At 39.8% G+C, this 21,818-nt stretch overlaps 1 protein-coding gene across 1 annotated transcript in view; it reads left to right on the top strand.

Moving 5' to 3' along the window:
• Positions 1-1,915: 1,915 nt before the first annotated feature.
• Positions 1,916-21,818, top strand: part of T265_03351 (hypothetical protein) — a gene marked incomplete at both ends in the record, with an annotated part of 85,148 nt that continues 65,245 nt past the window's right edge. Inside the window, 3 exons of the mRNA XM_009167812.1 lie at positions 1,916-2,028; positions 16,885-17,025; positions 20,832-21,029. Coding sequence (XP_009166076.1) covers positions 16,978-17,025; positions 20,832-21,029 — 246 coding nt within the window. The remainder of the gene's footprint in view (positions 2,029-16,884; positions 17,026-20,831; positions 21,030-21,818) is intronic.

Consider the following 21,818-nt stretch of genomic DNA (forward strand, 5'->3'; position numbering starts at 1 on the left):
GCAGCTGTTTCCCTACATCAAACCCACGGGTGGTATCACTTTAATACACCTTGTTCTGGGGGCCCTACCCACGGAAGCTTATTCGAAGTATACCGAGACCTAGAAGAGTGGTGTATACCCTTCCACACCAGGAACATTCTGACAAACAGGGGCTGCTGAGCGGCGAGGATGAAGCCCTTGCTAGAAATCGGGAAGAATTCCCGAGCTTGTAAGTGAATCTGTGGGTCTACAAATTCATTTATCTGCCGATTCAACGGCATCAATGTACCCGTACAGAAAGGAGATCCCAAAGACCTGCACAGCGGGTTCAGCAGATTGGACAGCTAAAGAAGTATGATAAAGCCTTGGCGCCTGTTGAAAACAAGCTGATGGATTCGCAGAACGGTTTTTCTTCAAGGCGAAGAAGCAAGGATGACGAGTCGCAGGAAAGCAACAGCATGCTTTCCGTGAGAGGTTCAGTTTACAACTATGAGCCTCAGCTGGGTGTGAAGGAGATTGACTTAACAGCGGTCTTCTCGCTGTGGTCAGGGATGTAACGGACTAATGAGATATAGCATATGGGAAAATTAGCTGTCCGTCTGGTGCAGATAGTGAACTTAATTGTGTTTAGAAAGTGACTGGTCACCCTGAGAGCAAGGCTAACCAGGAGCGACAAAAACATCCTCGCTCGAAATGACTCCCAGGGCGAGAGCAAACATTCCGTCCGAAGCCATAATGACTGTCCAACCGGCAGCGAGTTGGACTGCAATTTTCGAGAGTTCGAATGAGCAGTAGGCGCTAAGTTGTCGTCTATTGCCTGGGTTGTAGCTGGGACTAGTTATGTCGGGGCTGAAGTATCAGGGGATGTGTGGGAGTGGGAACCAAGCTAGCTCGACATGGAAATGCAAACTGGTAGTACAGAACACACCACTGAACTTGAGGTGATCCCAACAATGTGGTATACTGTTGAAAACGGAGACCTTCACCTTTTTTCACAACAGCTTCCCGGAGCGATCATTCCACCGTAAACTATTGGTTACAGGGTGACCACCATGTAGTGGTCTGGCTACCCAATAAGTTAGTTTACCAGGAGAGTGTGGCAAAGAAATAAAAATAATTACGCTAGGTTGGGTATGCAAAACTAAAGAGGTCAGATGGAACAGACTCACTAAAAATTGTTCTCTTTAAAATAGTTCGTCGTTGGTCCAGGTCAGCCAATAAACGATAATCCAGTTATGTTGGTCCAGAGGTCTCCTTCTGAACAGTTCCCACGTATAATAGGTTCCGAAGATGTCTGAAATATTTTGGTACCAGAGTGAGTACACGAGACTCGCGTATGACCGCTGCAAGCGCGAGCGAAATCAGAAGAGATTCTCGAAGCACGTAAGCACCCTTGCATTCATGTCAAATTGTACAAGTGCGCGTTTTTGTAGTTTTTCCTATTTAAACAAAAAATGGTTATGCAATTGATGAAATACGTAGTGTTATAATGGAAGTAAAATAAAGGTACAAAACGCCACAACAATCATGCAGGCAGTTTTTATCAAGGCTGACATAGAGGATTTTCAGCGGTTATTAGTGGCCTTTATCTAAGTAGAATACTTGAGCTGAAGCAGCGAATTTCAAAAAATACCCAAAACATCAAATCCCGAAAAAACTAAAAACCAAACCGCCCGGTTGAAAGTTCCAAAGGCATGCCCCAGACATGGGTAGGCGATGGATGGGAAGTAACTTATCAGAATTTGTAGGGCATGAAGACGCCAGGAGCAGATACGTTGTCGAAAGTACATGGCATTCATGGTTTTAATTTACAAAATGTAACTTGACAATCTACTTGAAGAAAATTGAACTGAAACGTCAAAGTGTTTGAACGAATCAAGCAATGATGACAGTCGATTAAATAAGAACCATTTTTTTAAATTAAAGTCCTAAAAGGCAGGATGTTCAGTATTTTGTGACAGGAAGAATAACTCCAGCTTATCATACCCTAACGAAAGTGGATTTTCATCCCGTTGATTCACGTCATTGTGTTGTACCAAAAATTTTTGGGTGAGTGTGCCTACAGTTTGGTGCGCTGTATTAAAAGTTGTCGGGTTAGTCTCAGATATTGCTACACCAGAGAGAAACACTTGGGCCAGGATAGTATAGATCACATGAATAGCTCATTCATAACCACAGTTCCTCGGTTGTTGTTGTTCCGTTGTACGAAAATCAGAATTGATGGATAATAAACGGATTAAAGGGTGAGCCTGGACATCCTCGGTGGCGTGTTTTATGCCTTGGTGTAAGCCAGAATTCATGGATTATCTTATGTAGATGATGGAGGTTTTGTGCGCTGGATTGTGTACATGACGCCAGCCCTCCAGTTTCCTCAATATCGTCATGTAAAAAGCGCACTACTGTACCCATCGTTTTCTTGCAGGAATAGACATACTCACCACAAAGTGTTAGTTTATCGAGCAGACGACGTCATTCCCCGTATTTTTTGATATCTACGAACACTCCATAAGCCCGAAAATTGCGAGAAACGTACGCTCAAAGAAGATTCTTTGATCGTGCAGCCATCATCTCGCCGTACCCGATTTGTCAGTAGCTAGAGAGGAACCTTATCATCTGCCTAGTAGGAACAGATGAAAGCAAAATGCAGCGGTTTTGAAGCAGTTGGAACTTAAACAGCGCACACTTTTAGATTCGGGAAGACTAAAACGAAAGTTGGGCGGGCGAATTCTTGAGTCCTCATAGGACAGTGAATGACTTATGCAGCCATTTTTACCGTGTTGCTATTGCATCTGGAATAACTGTGCGCCAAATTATACGGAACAATGACACTGAGAGCCTGGAATCTTCACCATGTGAAGGAACTGTTTTGAATTCTTTTCGATAAATTGGAGTAACCAAGGGACACCTTAGTGGAAAACGTAGAAAAAGGGAACCAACATCTCTTTGAAATATTACCAATTGCGTCTACAAACTCATATTATTACCGTGATTGATTGTGGCTAACCACCATGGAGAATGCAAGCCAGCGAAACCGACCACCACCAAGAACTTATTCCAAGGGTTGACGGTACAGTCCATCATTATGCGGGATCCGCAGTGTACAAAACGACTGACAGTGAAATTTGTTTACTTAACTCATGTACGACGGCATCAAGCGACTAGTTTTGAGCAATCTCATTCAAATTATTCGCCCACCAAACTTCAAGGAAACACAAAATACAATAATTCCGATCGATCCTGACCGATTCATGCAATCTCTGACAAACAACCAAACATTTCAACGACTCTAACGTTCCCTATTATAAAAAATGGAGGTGGAAATATTAATGAATCCAAAGACGACAGGAATGAACGCAAGGTTTTTAGACTCGGTTGAAATGCATTACTCCAATATCTTGATAAACAAACATAAATGATGACAAAGCGAGTTCCCCAAAACTTTTACTAGACCTCAATTAAATGCTAAAAAAATGATGTATCCAAGTTTTATTCATCTTTTGGCTACCATATAGTACATGTAGGGTGCTATTTGCTTAACCAAAGACAGGTACTCTGCAGAATTTGACCTTTGTATAAATTCAAACAACACTTCCAAGAGAATTGGAACCCTTTGCAGCAGATACTGCGTCAGCCTGCATCCCGAGCAACACCAAAATTAAAAAGTACATAATGAAAATTTTCCAAATTATCACAATCTTTTTGCAGAAGCAGACGAAACAAACAATCTATTCCGAAGAACGTTCGAAAAGCAAATAAGTGAAAGCCGGTGAATTCAGTTGACCCAACTGCCCGGCTCATCCTCAGCTACTAAAGTGCCATTTATGGCCCAATACGATTAGGAGTATAGCGCGTAAACATAATCAATTTAGGGCCTCCTTGATATAGCTGTTGCCCTGGTAGGCATATCCGTTGTTACGCGCAAAATGCAGGCTAAAAGCTGTAAAGCTCTCCTTCTGAGAATCAGCCATTGGTCATGCTTAACATGTAGCTGTCAGTCATATTACGGAGATTTTAGATGCAAAACCTCATTCAATTCAGCTTTTACCGGCTGCTAACAGAAATGTAAAAGACAGAAACGCAGTGTCTTGCAAGATTAAACATTTAAATTTAAAACCGGCACCTTCCGCCCCACACTTAAACCAGGCAAACCAAATTAACAGATAGAGATTTTAAAAGCTTCTCTACTCTAGAGCTCAGCATTACAAGTGAAAATCAAATGGTCATAGTTGAGGAATATTCGAACACAATGGGCCGAAGCAACCACATTATGCTTGAGTTTTCTTTTTATTTTACGCTCAGTGGGAGTTCAAGTGAGACATTCCCACTAGAATCACAACAACTCTGCATATTTATCAATTATAAATATAGCCCACTAGAAATCCAGCCCAAATTCTGTCAAGTACATGAAAATGCTCGTTGGATTTGCCTTTAATGAGCAGACCGTCCAAGACCATGCTTCGGACACGCGGTCAATCAAGAGAAAAATGTCACAGAATCCACCATCCTGTTTTCTGTAATAAACATATGCATGCATGAATTAGTGTAGATCCTAATAACAAATGGCGTATCGAAAATATGTTGGACTGTTGATAGTTGGTAGCCCTTTTTGTGTAGCAGACTTGACTTGTTCGCCGAATTCACAGAACGGACTGTCCGCTCAAAAGTACGGCGTATCTTTAGTAATAAACCTGCCAAATGATAAACTAAAAGCGACTAAACATATTTGTATGGTCCACCGCAGTCTAAAAATATTGATGGCAACGTAGATAGCGATGTAAGTCCTTGAGTTTCAAAAAGGAAAGCGAACTTCCCAAATTTATCTTCGGTTTAATGTATGGTAGCTTTAATAAGACGTTTTTCTTCATATGCTTCCAGTGTAGAAATATTCATTGGCATTTCCACTGGGATAAATTACCTTAGCGTTATAGATTACACAGTAAACAGAGTATACAGAAACTAGTTACTACCAGACATGTATGGAAGGAAGTTCATTAAAGCCAAAAGTTATGGCGCATGAGAATGAAATGTGGCGAAGGTAGAGGTATGCCTCAAACAAGTGAAGGCCATACAGCTTTTAGAAATACTCCTCATACTTTGGCAATTTACAAAACTTACATCGTAAGAATAATAAACAACGTATGCTGCGGATATCCGCTTTAATTTACGATGTCTACCGTAAAATACTTTCACACGGTTAGTCATGTTTCTTGGTGGAATTTCGCAACGGGGGCCAACTGGTACGAAATGAATGCAATATGACACAAAAACGGTGTTTAAGCCAACAGTACTTCTGTGGAATTACAAAGCTGGTGAAACTAAATTTGATTCACTTAAGTAAAATGATTTAAAAATAAGGAATAATAAAAGAGCCTGGAGTCGACCTGTTGGATCTAAAGGCCTCTAAAGGCCTTTAACCCAGTCAGACAGTCTAAACAGACAATTCAAACGGGAGCAATACTGCAAATATTATTGAGATGCCATTTGTTTCGGAAACCTCAGCCAAACAATGAAAGGACACTGAGTTTTCATCCTCAAAGGCGTTTTTGAATAGAACCATTTAATACCTAAGTCTCATCGTGTTCTTCTGTCAAATCCTACACCCCGTAGTTTGTATCTCCTGAACGAGGCATGGATCACAACAATTAACTGGGTTGTACACCGACGCTTTATCTGCATTTTGGTATTTTTCATTTACTCAAAGTGCGATAACTCTGAAAACTGAGTTAACCATAATTAAAGATGACAAACCACCAGCATCTTTTTGATACAGTCACGTTAAGTTGAACGGTTCACTTTTGAATAGACTCAAACTACACTCAAATAATGAAGTTTCTAAAATAAACAAAAACTAACATGAAGGATGTTCAAATTTCACATAAACTCAACCAGGCCTTGATCATGATACCACAAAAGAAGGAACACGGAAACTTAAAGTAGTTAACAATAATATACCAAATACCCCTGAATCATATGCTTCTGGATCAGAAGCAAGGGCGATTTTACCTGTGTTTTTTAATTGGCTAAAGGTTCTCCAAACTGTGAAGCTAGCCTGTGTTATGGGCAAATATTTTATCAGGATGAATCAAACAGCCACTATGAGTATAAAACACAACGAACTTCGAAATACAAAACTCGTTCAAGGGGATAAACAACTGGGCGACGTATAGTAGTTTTAGGTTGCTAGGGAAAACAGCACCAGCAAATGAGAAATTATGGGCGTGTTCAAAATAGAAAAATGTGCGATACTTAGCGAAATATTCCTGTTTGCAAATCGTATCGGTTATATTTAAAATATGGTTTACGGTATCGCCAACTGAATGGAATAAGCACAAGTCGCTTCATCTTAAGTTGACGCGCTACGGAAAATACCGCGAAATGTATTTCTACCATACCCCACTGGTTATAAGGTGAGCTCTTAAAGCCTTTTGAATACTCGCACGGGTGGTGTGTTAAGGCAAAAAAACCGAAATGCCTTTATTTTTAAACTACTGGAAAAATATACGATCGCTATATTTTATTTTGTATTTGAAGGCTTTGACTGAAGTCGGGCAAAAGGTTATATATATTGGGAGCTCCGTTCCGATGACATAAAAGATCAAAGTATTATAAAGTCAACAGGGCATGAAGTTCATTGGTTAACAATAATTTCAGTCACTTACATTGTTTATAATAATTAATGACTCTCGCTATTGCTTCGAGGTGGATGCTTGTGTGCAAGGAGAACAAAAAGTAAACCTTCCATATACAATTAACTAACCACCCGGATCTGCGGAATCCCAGAAACCTTTAAACGTTTTTATAAGGGAAGTACGCTGTGATAGCCCTCTGAACTCAGGACAGCATAATGTACTGCAAGTTAACTAAACCTCCAAATATCTGCCTATCTAGATAGAAAACCACCGACTGGTACGATAAATCTATGGCAACATAACTCAGTTAAACATGCTGTGTCAAAAAGTGTGCACCGTTTCTGACGGGGAATATGTTTTTCGGAAGACGTTTTGAAGGCTTCAGTGAGAGGATATCGGGCGGAATGTGTTCACAAAACTTAGCGCGTAGATGCTCAAGAAGAAGAATCATCAATTTTCATTGAGGTTTGAACAGTTTTTGAATTCTTTCAGCTATTATTTTTCTCACGGATGCATAGCCCTCTACCAGGTTCTGTTATCTAATAGCTGAAGGAAAAACCTATGACTGCTTTCTTATTTGATTCTAATGTCCTAGTTGAGTGGGTTCTGATATCTGCACTGTTATAACAACCATATAAAGCTTTTAGGTTCCAGACCTGCAGAAAGTGGCTTGTAATGAATAGTTGTTTACAACGCACTGGTTGCACTGACCCTAACGGACAGCCTATATGCAATGGGCGACGATATCGATCTTATTTGATTTCAACTTGATAATTTTGCGTGCAAACTCCATTATTTATCGGAAAAACCCAAAAGAAGTGTTGCTATTTACTTCAAATTCCCTTTATATTGGGAGAATAACATTCAGTAATTCAAATGTACATTTAAGCTTTCTGTACCCCCGATCAACCTGGTAGCTGCGGAGCTCTATACTGTTTGTGCATTTGCTGATCTTGAGCAGCTGCCTACACGTGACTTGGATCATTCGCCGATGAGTTTATCTTATAGTTGCCAAAAGATTTTCAGATGATTATGGAGTACCACTGTGGTATCCGGACGCAGTGGACAGCAGCATGTATATACTATTAGTAAACTATTATTCAACCTTTATCCTATGTTTATTTAACTACCAGACACCACGCAGTTTAGATGCCGCCGCCAAGACCGACTAGAATCTCATTACCATTGGAATAGAATGGTTGTAGAAAACCTTCTGAGCAATCTGGATATCCAAAGTTCGACTCACAGGCGACAAATGGCTGCTTAAATTTGCGTCTTTCACCCCTTAGACTTATCAATCCAAATGGGTGCATTTGAGTTGTGAAGCGAAAAATGCTGTCAAAAATGGCATATTTTACCCGTGAACACGTTTTGCTAACTTGCTAAATAAAAAAATTCCCTCAATAACCAATGCAAAACGACGGACAGATGCCAAGTGATGGGCCCCTGAATATTAAATTAGCCTCACATAACTTCGGTAACAAGCGTCTGAGTCATTTAAAAATACAAACGATTTTTAAAGCGACGTATTTGGCAATGGTATGACATCAAGTGCCTATGATATTAGGACATCTGTTCTTAAAATTTAGTTAGCGGTTCGGAAGCCCTTCTGGTATTGATTAATTTGGCATCCCATCCTGAAACTGAAAATTAGCTAGAGGTAACAAGTATCCAGTTCTACTTCTTCAACCCCGGCGCTTATTAATTCCGCATACACTGAGCGCTTGTTAAAGCTGAAATATTCAGCTTGACGACTGGTACGCTTTCATTACCTCAATAACGTGCAGATATGTTCCAAGTTGTCGACCACCATGCATGCCATTAGATGTCAGATTAATTTCAGTACATATATTTCTCATCATAAAGCTTCTGCTAAAACTACAAACCTGTAAAACATCTAATAAATGAGTACTTTCTGAGCATCCTGAATATAGTGTTTGTACTAATAATCGAGTCGTATTAATGAGCCAAATATCATACTTGAAGAATGATCGATCATTGGAGGTAGGATGTTCAACACTGTAATTTCCCACCATTGAGCAACTCAACAACACAAGCTGGTAATATGGACCACATATTCTTTGCCGTCATTACCCGAGTTCAAAGATAAAATCAGTGTGACAAAGCTGCGATGGGGAAGTGTTTGGCGGGACCACTACAGAAAAGCCCAGATTAACAATAATAATTGTTCCGCACCGTCGCCACTAAAATTGAAAACTTATTAAAACCCCATATGGTTACACAAGAAAAAGTCCTCGTTTTTGCTGAATCCTTAAAACTAATGAAGAAAACCAACATAGAAGCCTTGCTTGCTCTTTATTCCCTCAGTTGATGAATCCGGAATGAATAAAGTTTAACTTGCTTTTTACAGTTGTCTAGTACCTTGACTCAAATTAGCAGTCTCTAGCCTTCATATCACTAACCATTAACATTGCTTTACACTTAGGACTTAAAATAAGCCGTTGCTCACGCACTTTGCCGCTATTATTTTCTCCACACTTCTACTTTTTGGTTCAGATTCCGCCAACCACAATGAAACAATCAAACTTGTATACCGTATTGATTTTCCGACAAACATCACGCAGCGTCTTCTTTCTTCTCTTTAAATAATAAGTAGGGTTACATACTAAAAGCTAACCATACTTCGGGTTTTCGGAATTTTGACAATTTTTATTGTAAAACTTCAAAGCAGCCAGAAGTTTTTATAATCTTTATCGTTTATCGGTCTGCAAACTTCCATGAAAAACCAGGACTTTTTTACTTACTAGCAACCTAATGCTCTTACTCTTTGTGCTCTTAAGTTTATTGCAACATGTTCTGTCCTTATTTCCAGAAACCATTCGCTATCATTTTTCTAACTACAACTATGCTCATGTTAATATCCGTTTGAGTGTGTCAGCTTTAAATCTTATGGTGATTCAATTTAGAATAAGCACTTCCGTAGTTTGACAACAACACCTGCACTGGTGTAAGATGCTCGTGGTAAATCTGTTAGATATCCCACCGCCGGAATCCCAATACCGCGATGAAGCATCAGTGTTGTCATGTCATGCTGTCGATGACGATGACGATGATGATGATGATGATGATGATGATGATGATGATGAATAACCAGTACGGCCAAAAGGCAGTGAAACTACCAAGAACTCTAAACGAAGGTCGCGAACTTTTGTAGACAAAAATTCTGCTGGTCGAAAACTTACCAGCAAGATTCAGCAACCTTCCGCTATTTAAAGATGCACTTACTGAGGCTGCTTTGTCCCATTTTTCGGTCTAGGCGTTTGGCTTCCAGAGGCTGCAAATCTCTGCAAATCTCTTGCAAAACTTGGAAAACTTGACACATTAACATGAAGCTGCCCAGCTTATTAGAAGGAAGATTCACGTGCATCCGGCGATCTACGAAGCCTTTGAACACATTAGGTACACACTTGACATCAAACTGAAAAAGATGTAAAGTCGCGGCTGAGGTGGGGTAGAAGTCCAACTTGTCACCCTACAGGTTGATGCTCTCTGACACACTCTGTGCATAGAGAAACCATCCTCGCACATAGTTGCATAAAATAATCTGGAATCCTGTCTAATGATTTTTCATCACCCTTTGTTTAGCCGAAACCAATATCCGTAATGTTAATGACCGTAGGAGGGTCCATTTAAACGGCATCTGGATTTTTGTCGTCGTCGTCGTCATCGATGACATAAATGTTAAATACTGGTTCATAACTGCCGTACAACCATTATTTATTCAAAAAAACTTATTTTGAAGAAAGGTGTAAGAGTGAATGAGAGAAATTAGTGAGCGAGACACACAAGAACTCTGCACCTCCAGGCCATCTGAATAGAAACTTACAACAGGAACGCAACTAATATCGATTGGCAACTATATCTTGCAGGGTCTGATGCGCTAACGTCACTGTTAGGTATATATCCTTTGGGAATGCAGCTATAAATATCGTGTCTGTCGCAACTTGAGTCCAAATAACATTGGGTTCAACAGTTTTGTATTCTATTAACGGGGAGAAACTAATTCTAGTTGTACCATCTTTATTTAATCGTTTTAAACATTTCAATACTTGTTTAGTATTCCTTAAACATTTACCGCGCCAATCGGTTGATTAGTATTGATTCACTCTCATTCGCCTTATACTTCAGACTAAAATACCATCTGCCTGTTGGTCCTATTTAAAGAGTATGTCCTCCCTGTGAGGAAGTGAGATTTCAGTAACTAACTTCTGCCAAAGAATGGTTGAACCTACCCAATTTTTCTTCTTAATTATGGAATTCGAATGTCCAGCAGTTGTTCAGTGTAATCTGTCTCTGCATACTTTAGCGCTACTGTTTTGCACTTATGAGCTAGTTTGGCGCCTATTGCCCAATAACCCTGGACCTAATGTCAACCAGAAACAGGCAGTTTGCAATAAGGTTACTACACTGACGCCACCAAGCAAGATATATAGGTAGTTTACTTGGTCTCCATGATATTAGTGATGTGTTATGTGCGTCCTTAGAAATGTTTTTCGGCTAGAGTTTGGTTGGTTTCGTGAGATTAGAAATACAGTGTTTCCACATTTTAGTTAACACAAACCACCGATTTTTACACGGAAAAGTTTACGCTTAATCGTGAATTGACAGTATGCTAATGCACACAGTTACGTAGCTCACTGGAGTTTTCAAACATTGAAGAAAATTCCACTAATACTTCACTGTGAGTTCAAAGGTTACTGCCAACTGTTTCTGTTACAATCGGTAGCTTGCCAAATAAAGCCCGGTAACTTTTGCTTTCCTCCAAAGAGTGAAGTTTCAAGAGTTCACTCTACAAAAAGAAATCTCTGTACAGCAGTTTTAGTGCTACACTGCATATCCTACACAATGTTTCCACTGAATTTCTTGCACTATCAATGTTACTACCCGATAACTTGAGTTACTTGCCTGACTCACAATCAGAGATTGACCCATTAACAGCGACTGTGTACATTCAGTCAAATGACTATCTCAAGCGTTAAGCGGATTTAAAAATCGGTGAAAACACTGAATCAGGTGGCTAAGCAAGACACAAGATGAAAAATTCACCAAAATATATCTTGCTCTCTTAAGTCTTACGGTAAGAGACTATTTATTTATCGGTTGTTGTTTGGGATTTATATCACTATGTGATCTAACGCACTTAGGTTTCTTATGGGTAGAGGCCTGGTATTACTTGACCGTCTATTTCCAAAGGAGTTACCTACCAGCCGATTTACTTCACCAGCGAAGTGTATATATAGATATCCAAGTCTATCATTTTCATCCAAATAACAAGCGCAAATAACGATTTCTCCTGACTTTTTCTAAACTCTCATTTGGATAATGACAGCCCAACTGCTGGTTAATATCCGTTCCTAACAGGGTGCCGGTATGGAGACTGTCGCTGATGCGTGACTTTCCTGTATATTCTACATGTGAATATTACATTCAAACTAACGAGATTTTATAGGTTCTTAATTGTCCTAATTTACAGCATTTGTTGCGAGATGTTGTTCAAAGCAATGATGACTTATTCTGACTTACCTAACATTGATGGATACGCCTTTGTGCAACAAGGTCGGTTTTAACCATGGAAATGTTTCTATCTATGATTAAGCTGTTCCCAATATGTTAAGGGCAACCAGACAGCAATCTAAAAAGGTGCTCTCGTATTAGCACTGAATTCACTTGACTGAGGTGAAAGTTAAAGGGGCGTGCGTAGTGTAGAATAACAGTGGTGGGAATAAGGTGGATGACGAGAGTGACAAACAGTTTGACCACAAATGTTTTGGCTACTGAACGGTTCTGTGCAGTCGTAAACCAAGAAGATACACCGAGTATTGGGATGAGTTTTGCAAGACATTTGACAAAAGTTAAAGCGACTGTGGTCTGAGCACTTGAAAGACCTACTTTCTATCCATAACCAGTCCACAGGTACACAGACCTGCAGTAACATCCTATGCTGAGATATGGAAAGTGGACAACTCCCATTGCCAAACTAACCTAAATGGTCTCGTTCATGACGGGATCAGCTTTGGCTCATCCGTTAAAACTGTATGCACTCCAAGCTGACTTAATCGCCCCTTGCATCGCACTGGATTTGATGTAACCATAATAATTCTAGAGGAAAACTTACCTTTTATGACAGATACATTGACGTGCCCCACTACTGGTGTACCATTTGTCCATTCGTAATCAATTACAACGATTTTAATGACTGAACGTTGCAGCAATTCATTGATGTAGACAGAACGGATCCAGTTACAACTAATTAGCCTAAAATATAAACTAGTGAACTGCGAATTGCAAACATCAGTAGGGTTTAGTTTCTCACAAGAATATAATAGGATAATCCGGAAAACTGATTATTCCGTTGAGTAAACCGAACGCTCAACAACCATCTATGATACTACCATAGATGGTAAGCTTCATTCTACTGGATTATTTAATGACAACTGCTAGATAGCACAAAAATGGTATCACGACATCCATATCAGCTGCAGGGTTTGGAGACACTAAAATAATATATGCGAAACGTTCTTCAGCAAGCCACAAATCAAATATGTGCTCCTTTCATGGATGTTGTCAGACAATTTTTAGTTACAGGTTCAAGATTTTTCCGTTGTTGCGTTGTTTCTAGAGCAGTATATCATCCGCTACTTAAATGTTTTTTCCTCTGAATGGTTATACTTCTTAGTTTCTAACCCATTTTTATGGTCAACCAATATCTCACAAACCCCACATGCTTGCTTTAATTTGGCTACGAAGTATTTATCCTAATACTATTGGGCCAATCTTTCAACCTGTACAAAATGCATTAACCATAGCCTTTTCAAAAGGCACCCACCACCGTTTGCTCCAACTTGAGCATAATGATATTTCGCAGTCAACGGATTAGCTGACTCTTGGAGACTCATCCAGGTTGGATTGCTTCACATGTGCTTACTCTTAAGGATCCCTTTTTGCTACTTGTCGAGAATATCAAATTTTACTTCGGAAGCATAAGCGAATCGACGGAGATATTTCCCCGATGGAACCTGAGAGGTTAGCCAAAACATTTTATTCAACGACTACCTGTAAACAGAAGAGATTTAGACGGCATTTTTACTCTCAGCAAGAGTTGCCAAACATTTTCCCATATTTTTAACGACACCAGGAGTTACCTTTAATTGTAGGTTTGAAATGGGAGGCAAAATTTACTTTTTGGACACCTTGATCCCTCGGTTCACCTGCACGAATGAATGGCATCTAGAACTTACGGGCTTTTGTCTCGTGCAGCACACAAACACGCCTTTGTCCCTGGACAAAGATTAATCCAGGCAACTTGTTGAGTAGATCAAAATATTTATGACAGTGTTGCGATTTTGGTGGAAAACACTTCAGTTTGACTGCCAAAAAAACCTCAAATCACAGCGCCAGTGAAATTTCCTATTCTTAGGTTTCCTACACTAGTGGCAGGTATTTATTCAACTTAGGCAAACAGAAATGGCGCAGAACCGAACACTAATTCACACAAGATGGCTATAATGATATTGACTACCAAAACGACCCTGATAGTTCCAGCAAGAAGTCACTGTTTCCGACCATTCTGTCGCAGTTGCGATGATACATAAATTAGTTGAATTGGCCCAAGGCCCAGAACAATCTTGGCTGATCTTAAATTGATTTCCAGCGAGCCAAAATGCCAGGCTTAAGCTTTGCCCTGTATTTAAGTTCATGACACGAGATGGTCAAAAAAAGTTCTTTAATCTCCTGAAGCAGTATTGATTGAAAGATTTAAGCCTGTCCTACACACTCAGACAAACTTGGGAGTCACTTTGCGTTCATTATAGTTTTATTGTTTAGCCACGTTACTTTTAGCTCCATACAGACGATGCCTATATCGTTATGGTTCACAGCATTTTACTTCCTTTTACGTGTGCTGCTACGGATGGGAAACATCCAATTAAAATTGCCTCAATACAGTGCTTTTCTCATGATCTTGTTGAAAAAACAAGGTTCTCAATGAAGATAACCTCACAAACAGTGATTTTTCGCGTTCATAAAAAATATGAAGCTGTCGTATCTACAAAAATTACAGTTTAATTGCCACACCAGCCAGATTATATAAATCTTTAAACAGATGAGGAACGACTCTCACAGGTGCTCAGAACTTATGAAAATGAAGCTGAATAAGTGCGTACATCTATACGCCAAAACATCCGATAAAGTGCGCATGAACATATCCATGTTTGAGAGGAAAACCACCTAGTTTTTGTTTTGGTAGGGTTTTGATGTGTCCAGTATTTCTGTCGAAAGATACCCCCTCGTGCTTGCGGTGAAGAGGCCAACATGTTTTGGCAATGATGAAAGCATTTACTGCCCTTGAGCTTGTTCCCAATATCTTGGAAAGAGAAGCGACACTTATCAGGCTATTTTTATGAAGATAGCATTGAAACTTAAAATTTAAATCGATTAAATTTAAGCATCAGCTGGAAAATGTCTTGAGAAAAAGAATAAAATAAAATTAAGACAGCTTACTTTATTTTATGAACTCATCACTAGATAATCCTCAAGACTGAGTTAAGTCGAATAGGATTCTAAGACATTCAGCTCCTAATCATTACTCTGACTGAGGTCTTTAAAACTAAAAAATGGCTATTCTGGACTCCTCCGTTGTGCGGCTATTTCCAGCATAGACGTTATTTCCCTTGCACCAAGCTGACGCCTGGCTGAACACTCCAAGTTGAGGTATTTACAAAGTGAGTAACAGCGAAAAAGCTAGATGGGCTAAATAACGATTGACAGCAGTTTAATTTTTCAGGCCTTGATTAAATAAACATTTGGGTTCAGAGTTGGAAATGTCCAAAAATCAAACCCAACCCGTCTGTGTAGGCGGTCTTTCGAGAATTTATATTAAATTTCGATTTTTTTTTCTCTGCGAAGATCGCTTGTAGCGATTTTCTTTGAGGACTGCTTTGAGTAACGTCCTGTTGGAGGACACAAGCTTATCTAGATGTTGGTAGAATAACCTTGGGGCACCAGGCATCACAATAGGTGAGGTACGCATCCGTGAAGGGGGTATTCAAAAGTTCAGGTTAATGATGAGAATGCTGTCTCAAGTTCAGCTTCTAACCAGTGCTTGGTGAAATTGCAGCCGACGTTCTCCTCTGGGGTAACTGGGTTACTCAAATATCGGCGGAGTGTGAAAATTTCAGGGATCAGATACAGCAATCTTACAGTGAATAAATATAAGCGAAGGTGGTATAAAACCGCAATTTGGTTGTTATTGGAGCCAAAAGTGCTCGGTTCAAACTTTAATTTTTTTCCATCTCGAGTGCGACACATGTGAGAAATAATAGTAAACTCCAACCCATTTCGGAAAAAGCTCTGAAGCGTGACGAAAGCTTTGAGATATAGAGCTACATTTCAGAGATGAGTGAGGTATGATATTTCAGTAGATGCTGGAACATCTATTATTTGTAGCGGTTGAAGAACTCATATGCATTAAAGTATATCGCTGTAAGATAGCAGCAGCAGATATGGCTGATTGAAGAGATTAATGTCAAACATTCCGTACGGTGATCTGATCCTTTCAGAAAACGTTCGGAACTGATCAAAAGACCTCGTTTTCTGAAGTTTAGAAGCTTTCGTTTCAAAAGCCAAACGTTGTTCAGAAATAAATGTACCGATTAATATCCAGCCTTTTCAGCCCTGTTTCCATTTTTCCTAGGTTAAGTGACAATATACATACAAACAAAAGCCTCAGATGTTGATGGTTTTTATTGGCTGAAGATAGAAATTATATAAAGCGGAAATCTTGCACTGAGAATCATCTAGAAAAAAGATTGCTTGTGGATGTAAGGGTTGGAACCATAATTACCAAATAATGTCTCATGAATTCTTAAGTAAAAGGCAACGACTAGGAACAAATCATTTTGTTGTGCCGTACTTAACAAGAAAGAACTAATTCTGGAAGCACTGTGTTGATATTTTTGCCTTAACATCGCACGCCTAGAAGTCAGCGTTCTCGTCACTTTCAGCTGTCAAAGCTGTAACTGTAGATTGAGCAGAAAATCAAAATCAAATCAAAAATCAAAAAAATTAACTGCGAATTTCATTTTCCAGCTTTGCTTATTGTTATAATCAGACGAATAGTTGGTAGCTTATCGAGAATCTGATAAATATTCAACATTTTCCCGGAGTGCAATCATCAAATCTTCAGTTATTCGAAGATATTCTTCCGTAAATGCGCATTATGTTCAGCGTGCTACATATAGTATTCTTTGTGTTTTAGCATATACCATCTACCTATGAAGTAAAGGATCACCAAATGATTGAGAACACTTCACGCAGCTGACACATATCAAGTCGTTGTTATAGCGGAAAGATGCTGAGTGACATGCTGCCAACAATTACGGAAGATATCGGAGTTCGTGTAAGTCAGAATGCCATGGTATGTCTTTCCTTTATCATGCAATGAGACGGAAGATATATATGAGTTATAAACGGTCCTTACTTTTTGAATAATCCCAAGGACTCCTTTTACTGCCGCTCGTCAAATGTCAGAACAGAGAAAGTTCGCATTGCTAGATGGAGACAGCACACCAGAAAACAGTGTAAAATTGCAATCGTTTTGAAGGCCGAGCCAATTTATCGTCCTACAGCATTAATACCACCAGACAGCTGTACACAGGAGGCATTCTGCGGAGTGAGATATGAGGCCGTGACGAATCCCTTTAAGCTGAACAAGAGCTGAAGATGAGCAGCAAAATGAGACCATCTGTAAGTATCCAGTTGGCCAGTGCCTTGTAAGCGCAGTGAATTCCAGTATTAGACATTCGTTTGCCACAAGCACCCTTCAGCTCTATCAATTTTCGGCGTAAACCTGCATGTTAAGCTTCCGAAGCCGTAGAATTAACTTGCAGTCTCTAAGTTGGCAGAGAGCTAACAGAATGCAAGATGAAGTGGAATTTGTTTAGCTTTTAGCTATTTTAGCTATTTAGCACTCATACGGCTACCACTATTGCAATCCGTAGGATGGCAATGATGTCTGGTACTTAAGGATTATCGGAAGGAACAAACTTACCTGTGTCCACTTACTTACATCTGGTGAGAAGACGGTGAGTACCTGGCGTCGTACGGCTTATTCTTCTAAGACATGAGGGTTAGGTTATATATATATCCCTGAGATACGTCGCGTCCAATTAATATCTCACGAATACGTAGATAGTCACTCTAGAAACCTGTCTCCTCAGCGCACGATGAAAGGACGGAAATTTCTGACAGTTAATTATTACGATAGAAATATTATTTCAAGGGCTTTGAACACACGAACAAAAAGTGAAAGAAACTGATGTAGTATTGTGACTCAAGTCTGATAGATAGATAAAGGTCCCAGCAGTTCCCGGGAAGACAAAATATTCCCAGTGATAAACACACGACCGATAAAACCCTAGTCGTTGTTAACTAACTGGATCCTCTTATCTACGACCGATAAAACCCTAGTCAGTGCTTAAAAACTGGAATCCTCTTATCTCTGTCTCTATGAAAGAACCACTGAATTAGTTTAGGTAAGCAAGCTGGTTGATAACCGAGGGTGTCAACTCACAGGAAGACAAAAAAGATAATAATGCTCGCAATGTAATGTGGTACACAAAGAGCACAATATCCAAAGAATTCAATACTCTGATACAAAGCAGTAGTCGGCCTCAGAATATTTTCAATCCAACGGCCTGCAATAAATTAGAACCTAATATTATGAACTAATACTGACGTTGCGAAAACGAGGTTGCGTTATGTCACACGGACACAATAGCTCATTAGGAGATCCGAACAGTTAGAATCATAAAATATGTACTCCAAATGAAAATTATCCTATCGAATCACTGAATTGGGTGGGTTTTATGGTGCAAATTTGGACGACAGGTGGACCGGTGATACTGTATTCTGAGTGAGAGCAAACTGAATGTTCAGCTAGCTGAACAAGTGATAACGAACAATAGAATGTTCGATCACTGTGCGTAGAATTTGGAGTACGCGTGCTCTCGCGATTTCCCTAAGGGGTAATAATAATAACTAGTAGTAAGTTTGGGAAGTTGCTAAAAATTTTACAGGTTTTCTATCTCATAGATAATTTGCTCCCCGAAATGATTGCATAATCAGTATATTATAATCTATCGTTACGTAAAAAGATTGGTTGTTATTAATAAATAATTGTTTCATAAACAGCTGACGCATGTGCCTTTTTATTGTCTCGACACAACCATATCAAAGACAACAGGGGCCAGGTCCAACAACCATCCCTTTTAGACTTCATCAGAGGTGCAATTTCTATCCCTGTCGGGATATGGACCGTAGATATTTAGCGTACTACACGAGTGGGTTACCACTATTTCACCAGCCCAATAGACAGGACTGAATTATGATGTTTAAACCGGTGGCCTTGGTAACATTTGATTGATTGGTTTGTCCAGCACTGCGACCTGTTCTGAAATCTTCAGTCGACTGACCCATCTTCCAAGAATTCACAAGTGGGTCGCGCCGAAAACTGATACGAACTGTCGAGAAAAGTATGATATCAAAGGAGATACTACAAATTCCGCAACCAACCACGCCTGGGAGAATTCAGCTCCAGAACTTGCCCACAAACTCGCGGTTCGTGACCACAGATGCAACTTACTTACGTAGCTCTCTACAAAAAGTTTCGTTCGAATGAAAAAAATGTAGAACTTGCGTGATGTGCAAAAATTCATAGACTGTCGTATTGATTGATCGTGCCGGTGACAGTTCATTTATCCAGTCACTTTTGTGAATTTCTTGAGAAAAAGAAAAGACATCAAGCAGGATAAATTAAACCAGAGTATCGTATTTTCTTCGCGCACTTTCTAAACCGCTGACAAAGCGGGATAACGATAGATTATACGATAGATTAACACATGTAGGTTCGTGAAAGCACCACAAGAGGAAAGTGTCATCAGACATTTGGGTCAGGTTGAATTTAAGTATTAGAGCAGCAGACCTGATTTATTGCGGATCTTGCCAAGACAAAGCGAGACTAAACAAAAAATACCAATTATTCACGGGAATAGGGTTTGCATTGTTGAATTTCCACCGATCTAGCTAAGTGTAATACGCAACCGCTAGTCTGGCAGCCATTAAATTTAACTAACTGTCATGCTCCATTCGTTCTTTATAATACACCAATCATGAAATTGCTGAAAATGTTTGAAAAGCCCGCTCCCGATTTTGCTCTCTTTGGGGTTCTGTAGCTCTGCGCAGGTTTGGAGTAATCATGTACTATGTTCTAAGTGAGCACCAGGTTGTAGGTAAATAACGAGCGCCACTCGTTTGCAAACCGCGTTAGTGTTAAAGTCACTTAAGTAAGTCTGTTCTTTTTGATATACTTAAAAAAACTCGCCTCAAACTTCAGTCGTACTGTATTCGGGATGACGAAATATTTTATTGGCGGAATACAGTTCTCCTAACTTCACTCACAGCCCAGTACCGGTTTTGTCCTTCTTGGATCTCATCAGACAGTTGCAATCCACGGGAGTTACATCAAATATAGAGGGTTGCTTCTGAATCTGTAAAGTTCCCCACAACGTCTGGCTTCCAACAAATTTTAAGTATCTGGTTACTTCATTAAGTAAAATGTGAGTAGAACGCAAGTTAGGGAGCAACATTTCCGAGGTCAAATATAGTAAGCGCTCCTTGTAATGTATTCTTTTCCATATTGCTTTCTGAATATTCATCTCTCCTGGTACATTTAACTGGATTACATCTAATAGAGAAGCATTAAACCCATTGCCTGTCCTAAGTGCTACTCTGAGTGCTACCATGCCATGCACCCCAACCACGTAGTCAGCACCCCACCAGCGCCTATTGGACGCACATGAACGTACAAACACGTTGACACCTGAATGGTGTATGTGGTCGCCCCGCTCAGTTGAACTGTAAATCAGTAGCCGTTTGTGTCGCGCCAACAAAACTGCTTGTCGTCACGTCCAAAGCTGCTTACTCTAGGGATTCTTCGAAATTCTTTGATTTATTCATTACCCGGGGGTCGTCGATATGCTTGTCATTCTGATTTCTACTCTCAATATAGAATTGTAAATCCTCGAATGTTTTTAATAAGAAACTCGTGAAAATTTGTAGTAATACAGTTTCATATACGATAGAGCAGAAGGTCAGATTTGTGCCCAGGCAAAATCTCAATGCGCTATTGCTTGTTTGACCATGCAGAGTGATCGCGAATCTACTTCCACGTGTGATGGAGCAAATGTGGAAGATATGCTCCTCAGTATGCTGGATGAACGTGATCGCTTGATGGAGGGTCTTCGGGAAGCACAAGAACAGCTGAATATCACACGTTCACGATTGGCTGAAGTGGAACGAGAAAGGGACAAAGTAAACAGCCAACTTGTTTCCGCAATACCGCAGGTGAGCAAAAACGTTTTCCTATGTTTCTGCACCAATATTCTTACTAGGCGTTCATTGTCGCAGCATTTTCGAACTTCGCATTAATGTCCTTCTTTTAAAAAGAGGTTCCCCTTTGATTTTATAAAAATATGGACCTGGGCAGTACATTCGAATTTTTTGCATGACTATCAGCTCAAGCTAAGGTTAAACGTCTGTTTAGAGGGGCTCAGGTCGTTTGCGTACCAGCCACCATAAATAGAACGCTCATTGAATTGGGTGTAAACCCATCCGTATTCAAAGCATAAATTTTGAAGACGGTAGGCATTTTAACCGCAGCAAAAACCCCTTAATGCATCTATTATGGATTGGCACCTGTCACGTGCCATAGATTTAAAATGACACAAATATACTTTGCTTGCGGCTTTTCAAACACTGGCGTCGAGGAAACTGTGGGGTACACCGGAACCAGCAACGCCTGGCTGTCAGTGCATAATAAATTTGAAAACCATGTTGGTCAACAATAAGCACCTCGCGAGGTTGATAGAATATAAAATATTGTGAGATTGAAAAAATTCTTGATAGTAACTATTCAAGGAAGTTTCAGCGTATCTTCATTTGGTTTTCTGAGAACGTAGATGACTCACTTATGCTAATTTATGGAACGCATGTAGCTCAATTTGTCCAATCTGGCATCGATCTTACTTTGTGTCCTGGACGATTTAGTTGTAAACATTTGATCAGCAATCAAAATAGCTAACAATCGTGCTCTCCTGTAGCAGAACAATGTCAGGAGTTACGTAGTTAACAAAA

The sequence above is a fragment of the Opisthorchis viverrini genome (genome assembly GCF_000715545.1).
Source record: "Opisthorchis viverrini unplaced genomic scaffold opera_v5_46, whole genome shotgun sequence".
In the NCBI taxonomy this organism is placed as follows: domain Eukaryota; kingdom Metazoa; phylum Platyhelminthes; class Trematoda; order Opisthorchiida; family Opisthorchiidae; genus Opisthorchis; species Opisthorchis viverrini.